Source organism: Pelecanus crispus, chromosome 20, assembly GCF_030463565.1.
Source record: "Pelecanus crispus isolate bPelCri1 chromosome 20, bPelCri1.pri, whole genome shotgun sequence".
In the NCBI taxonomy this organism is placed as follows: domain Eukaryota; kingdom Metazoa; phylum Chordata; class Aves; order Pelecaniformes; family Pelecanidae; genus Pelecanus; species Pelecanus crispus.
Window position 1 is genome coordinate 891046 of NC_134662.1, and position 5941 is coordinate 896986.

General features: G+C 51.2%; 1 protein-coding gene across 1 annotated transcript; it reads left to right on the forward strand.

Moving 5' to 3' along the window:
• Window positions 1–2530: 2530 nt before the first annotated feature.
• Window positions 2531–4714, forward strand: RPL36 (ribosomal protein L36). Its single transcript, XM_075723542.1, has 3 exons — window positions 2531–2695; window positions 3853–3987; window positions 4581–4714. The coding sequence occupies exons 1-3, from the start codon at window positions 2603–2605 to the stop codon at window positions 4668–4670; spliced, it is 318 nt and encodes a 105-aa protein (XP_075579657.1). The 5' UTR covers window positions 2531–2602; the 3' UTR covers window positions 4671–4714.
• Window positions 4715–5941: the final 1227 nt, after the last annotated feature.

A 5941-nucleotide genomic window follows, 5' to 3' on the forward strand; every position in this document is an offset into this window, starting at 1 on the left:
ATCATTCTTATACTCCTTCTTCTCCATCAGTTAATCAGAAATTCAGCTGTCTGCTTCACACCTACCTCAGCTCACTTCTGCTTCTCCTCCATGCTGAAAAAGCCTCATTCCTTCCACCTTCCTCACAGGACATATGCTCCAGGCCTCAGACATCTTCATGGCCCTCCTCTGAACTCATTCCAGTTTATCAATGTTTTTCTTGCACTGCGAGGCCTGAACCTAGACACAGTACTCCCGATGTGATCTAATGAGCACTGAATAAAGGGAACAATCACTTCCTTTAACCTACAAGGTGCACTTCTGTTAATACAGCCCAGTATGTTCACCACAGACAGGACACACTGCAGACATTCAGCCTATTGTCCACCAGGACCCCCATGTCCTTTGCAGCAGAGCCAGTCAGTGCCAACCTGGGGCTTCTGATTCAGCCCCCATTATGTGGTTTCCTTTACCTTATCTCCCTTTTTTCTCTTTCCCATGCTCACCTGATGGGGTCTTTGCTCATAATGGCTCTGGGAAAGTAATAAGGCAGAGTGTGGTGACTTAATGCAGAATTCAAAGCAAAGGGGAAATTCAGCTGAGATGCAAGCCATTTGCAAATGCTGGGAATGTGGGAGAAGGCATTTACCACTGTTGGAATGGGGCAAAAGCTTCTGGAAACTGAAAATCTGGATTTTCTAGTAGGGACTTGTGAAGGCAATGATGGGAGGCAAAGGGTCTGAAAGAACCTTTTCTTGGGGGGAAGGCGGTGTTTTTTGGGGAGGGGTTTCGATGAAGAATAAGAAGGTAAAATGAGGAGAAACCCAAGGAGAGTTTGGGAGCTGTACATCTATGTGTGTGCACATTGAGTGGAAGAGAAGAAGGTGTCATGAGCGGAACATAGCAATAGCCAGCGTGAGTGGGGGAAGAGCCCCATGTCTGCAGCACGCTCTGCTGTGGGGTTCATGCTCGCAGACTGGGCAGCAGAAAGCATCCTCCTCCTCCTCCGGGCAAGCGTTTATTTCAGGGGCACCATGCCTGATGGTGGTCAGAGAGATGAACCAGGTAGGATCCCCTTCTTCTGCACACCCAGAGCTGAGGTAAGCAGCCGCCTTCAGATAGCTCCAGGCACAACAACAGTGGCAGGAGAGGTGACACCTTCTCCAGCCTGGAGTGTGCAGCAGCTCCTCCTCAAGGAAAACCAGAGCTTGTGGATGGGTGGACCTTTAGCTGCCCCGTATGATAGTTCTCATTAGTAAAGTGGACATCAAACTTGGGTTGATTTTAGAGGTGCATATAAAAAAATTGTCATTCCTACCTTTTTTTGCTTGACTTTCAGAAATGTTAGAGTGAAGCAGGTTGGGGGTTCCTTTTGTCTATATAGCACAGTCATCTTCACCCTGCAAATGTCTGTCAATATTCTGCCCTCCTGTGGAGAAAAGCATTAGAGCTAGACCCATTTCACCATCTAAGGGACAAATACTCCTCACTGCTTGAATTTGTGCCATGAGCTGGGCCCAACGAGACAGAGTCCAATCAGACTTTGTGTGTTAGTTGGAACAACTGCTCTGGTATGGCAGGAACAACTTCTGCAAAGACTAGTTCTATAGTCTGTCTAACAGCAAGATGTAAAATTCTGTAATTTGTTTAAAATGTCAAGATTTTAAGTTTTTCAATTAAATTTGGATTTTTAATTCAGTATTTTCAATTTTAAGAAATTAAATGGAATTGCCTTTGAAAGCTGAAAACAGTTCATTGGGTTGAACAACATGTTTGCCTCAATTCTTTCTCAGAGGTAAGTCTTTGTCCAGGCAAGAAAATCCAAACTCTTTCATTTCAACAAAATTGTTTCATCTGTTTCTTTTGATTTGTCTATCCAACATGGCCAAATCATAGTCCAGCAATATGAAAGTTTTAATTTGTGTGAGAAAAATCTGTAAAAGCTTGGCTTGGCCACAGAGTGTGGTCTGACCTACGGCCTGCATCGGTGGTGACTCCCCGCACGAGTTTCGGTGCCTGGACATCACGTCCAGCCGCAGGGCAGGCCTAATGGCTGCATTCACGCATGCTTGATGTTCGTGGACCTGCAAAAAAGTCTAATTCCTCCTGCACTTTTGTCCTCCTGTCTCCACAGATCGCCGCCGGTGAAGGCGAACAGCGCTTGCCGAGGACGCTGTGAGGGCCCTGACCGGGAGGCTGCTGGGGGCGGGCGCGTCGGGCCCCCCCGCCCTCGCCACTTCTGGCCTTGGCCTCATCCGCCCCATCTGACACCCAACCCGCGGCTCCGGCGGGCCCTTCCGGGGGTGCTGGGTGACCCCGTGCCGCCGGGACCCCCCGTGCCGGGGACGCCGCTCAAGGCCTCCCCCGCGGGATCGCGGCTTTCGGCGCCTCCGGCGGTGGCGAGGGCAGCGCCCGCCCCCAGGGGCCGCCCTCCCCACCCGCCTCTATGGTCGCGGCGCGAGATAGCGCGCCCTCAGCCCCGCGTGGCGCGCCGGAAGAGGCGCTGTCCCAGCGTTCCGCGCGCACGCCCTTCTTCCGGTGCGGCGCCATCAGCGGAGGGGCCGGTGCGGGCCGGGGATCCGCGTCCATCCGCGTCGGCGCTGAGCGCTCTCTCCCCGCAGGCATGGCGATCCGCTACCCCATGGCCGTTGGCCTCAACAAGGGCTACAAGGTGACGAAGAACGTGTCCAAGCCCAGGCAGTGCCGCCGCCGCGGGGTGAGTACGAGGCGAGGGAGGGAGGGCCGGGCCGGGCCGGGCCCCGGGAGAGGCTCTGCCGGCAGCCGCGGGGCTCGGCCGGGGCTGGCGCCGGCGCAGGCCAGCTGCTCCTCCGGAGGCTGCCGGCTGGCGGAGGTTCCGGGCAGGGCCTGTTGCTCTTGGGGCGCGCACTTCGTTTTTGCGGTCGTGTGTCCGGCGTGGAACCGGCACCGCGGCGCCGCCGAAGGAGGCCCGTCGGTCCGCCTCCGTGCCCCGGGGCGGGAGAGACGAGCTGCACGTGAAGAGGTCAGGACCGCGGCCAGGGAGGGTGTGCTGCTGGGGCTCGGCTCCTTCTCAGCGGCCGGGGCTAGACGGGGGGGCCCTGAGCCCACGCACCGCTTGGTGATGGCGTGGTTGCGGTGGCCGTGAGAGCGTGGGGCTGGGGAGGGTGCTGGGCGCTTGCGGGCTGCTGCTTTTCTGTCTGACCCTAAGGCTGAACTGGAGGCGCGGACTGGCCACACGCGAGGTGCCTATCTGTCCACAGCAGCAGCAGCAGAGTTGAACGTGTCTGGGGGAGTGCAGAAGTGTGCGCTTTGTGGCTCTTCTCCATTCGTGGCCTCCGGGGTGCGGTCGCTGTCTGGGCCTGAACTTAAGGGACTGGGACCAACAGAAAACCCGCAGGAAAGCACAATGTTTTAAGGGTTGGGAAAGCTGGTGGGGGTACATATGGAGTGGGGGTTTAAATCACAGAAGGTACTAAATCTGCGAAGGTGGGCGTGAAAGAGCTGGTTATAGGAGAATTGGCGGTGGAGCAGTCTGTAATGGAAGAATAAGATAGATGCATTTCAGTCACAGCTTAAATAGAATTAGCAGTGAAAGAGAAAATTGGCAGGGTGTTTTCTGAAGTCCCTCCTGCTTTTTCTGAAAATACTGGTGCACGCAAATGTACAAAATAGCCAATACTGTGGATAAAATGGAAAGAGACTAGCACATCTCATAGAGATCACCATGCTGCTTAGCACCCAGGGGATTGTACTTCCTTGAGACACGCGAATAGCACAAGCTGGTTTTGGGGCCTTAGCCCAGAGTTTTGCCACAACCATTTGCAGTCCAGTCTGGGTAAAAGCACTTAACATTCATTGTGATTCATACCTTTTTTTCCCCCGCCCCTTCTGTAGCGCCTGACCAAACACACCAAATTTGTGCGAGACATGATCAGGGAAGTCTGTGGCTTTGCACCCTATGAGAGACGTGCTATGGAATTGCTGAAAGTTTCCAAAGATAAACGTGCTCTGAAGTTCATAAAGAAACGGGTAGGTCAATCCAACATCTTAATAAAAATAGCAAAACACCTGCTATAGTTAACTTTCTGTTTTCTGCCCTTCCCTTTTTAATTAATTCTCTTGTTTTTTTCAGTTGTTTGGGAAGTTACTGGTCTAATCTGAGGGTGTGGAGGGAACACTCCTTGGGTTGGGTGGGAGAGCAGGAGATGGACGTAAATGTACTTTGTCAAAAAGGCCCTGATATACAGTAATCAAGACTTGCCTCACTGTTTTTGCATTATTTGTAAACCTGGTGCAGGGAGGAGGAGATCAATACTGATGGAGGTTGGGTACCATTAACCAGGGGACTTGAAATGGGGTTCATTGAGGGCAGCCGTGAGAGTTGAAAGCAGGTTCTGCCTTGCTGCAGGTAATTCTTGAGTAGAAGCAGTACTGAGATGCAATAGCAAGTAGTTCCTGGCTGGCCGGTCGAGGTGGATGGGGTTCGAGTCCATGTTTACTGGGACTGTACCCTCTTGCCTGCTTTTTGAGTAAAGCGTCTTCAGTGAATGCCTGAAGCAGCCAAGAAGTTTAATCTGTTCTCTGCTGGGATAAACGCTGACTGCACTGCTCTCTCCCTGCAGGTTGGCACTCACATTCGGGCCAAACGAAAGCGGGAAGAACTCAGCAATGTCCTGGCAGCCATGAGGAAAGCTGCTGCAAAGAAGGATTGAGCTGTACAGTGTGTAACTCAATAAAGTCCTTTCTCCCAAAACCAGCGTTAGTGACTGCTGATGGTACATCTGCTTCAGTCTGTAGGAATGGGGTGCTCCTGGGGATGCTGAGGGACTGTGCTGATGAGGCCCTGAACTGCAGTAATCCAGAGCTGGCATCACTCTATTTTACCTGCAGCTGGAGATGGTGGGACTGGCCTGCGACATATTCTAGAGGGGGAATTCTCCTCTTCCAGACCTTGTGCAGCTGGCCTTTCTCAGAACATGGAAGCCTCTGCAACAGCTAAGCCTGTGAAGGCTACGATACCTTCCATCTCCCAGTCTGTCTCCAGACCTAGATGGTGGTAGGAGAGAAGTCAGCGGACAAAAATCACTGTTGAAAATAGTAACAACCTTGCAGTCCTTCCCCATGGCGCTTAACCTTGTGCAGTGCTTTTCTTGCACATCCATTTCCCCTTGTACCCCCCGTTCACACCTTACTTTCATCAGTGTGTTCTCAAATCATGAGAGAGAATTGCAGTAAGAGTTCCCTGAATTTCAGCAGGATGATTCTTTATTCTCCACTAAGGGCTACCTTGCTGTGAGACAGGACAAGTGCTGTTCTTCTGCCCAATAAATACATTTCAACTAGACTTCATGTAACTACTCTTCTCCAATTTAAATTCAGTTTTTCTAGCATTCACCATAAGATGAAGTACTCAAGTTCTCTGGCCCAAGCCTATGTTTACTGACATATAATAGTCATGCCAAGACACTGGTTCCCTTTTTCACTCTGTGAACATAACAGAGCTGCAGTGGCAGAGACAGTCTATGGTGGAGCGCAGTGTGAACTGCTGATACTGAGCACATTGCTCTTTTCTCCAGGTTTGCTCTCTAAACCTGGAGTTGCTTCTGATGGTATTGTCCTGTGATTTAATCTAGAGGACACCAGTGGCTCTCTGCAGCTGAATGTGCTAGCTCTGCTGAACTGTCCTAGAAGAATTTCAGTTTCCTCTCCAGCCTAGCAGGCTCATATGCTGAGACAGGGAGAGGTTTCTGAGAGCTACTCAACTACCAGTACATCAGGAACAGCAGATACATGAATCATAACCCCAGCTCTGTTTGCAGAAGTAATGCCTCCATAAGCAGGTACTTAGAATTACAGTGAAATAACGGAAAATTTTTTAATTGGATTAAACTAGCTCCACTGCTGGTGGCTGCTAACATGCGCATTCCTTAGGTAAAATTTCACAATTTTATTGGAAATAGTTAATATGGATCATAATTCAATA

What these genes read in the sequence shown, in the direction of transcription:
- RPL36 (XM_075723542.1), top strand. Translation starts at nt 2,603, where the DNA reads ATGGCGATCCGCTACCCCATGGCCGTTGGCCTCAACAAGGGCTACAAG. An exon ending in GGCAGTGCCGCCGCCGCGGG is followed by an intron (nt 2,696 to 3,852) that starts GTGAGTACGAGG and finishes CCCCTTCTGTAG; the next exon opens with CGCCTGACCAAACACACCAA. An exon ending in TGAAGTTCATAAAGAAACGG is followed by an intron (nt 3,988 to 4,580) that starts GTAGGTCAATCC and finishes CTCTCCCTGCAG; the next exon opens with GTTGGCACTCACATTCGGGC.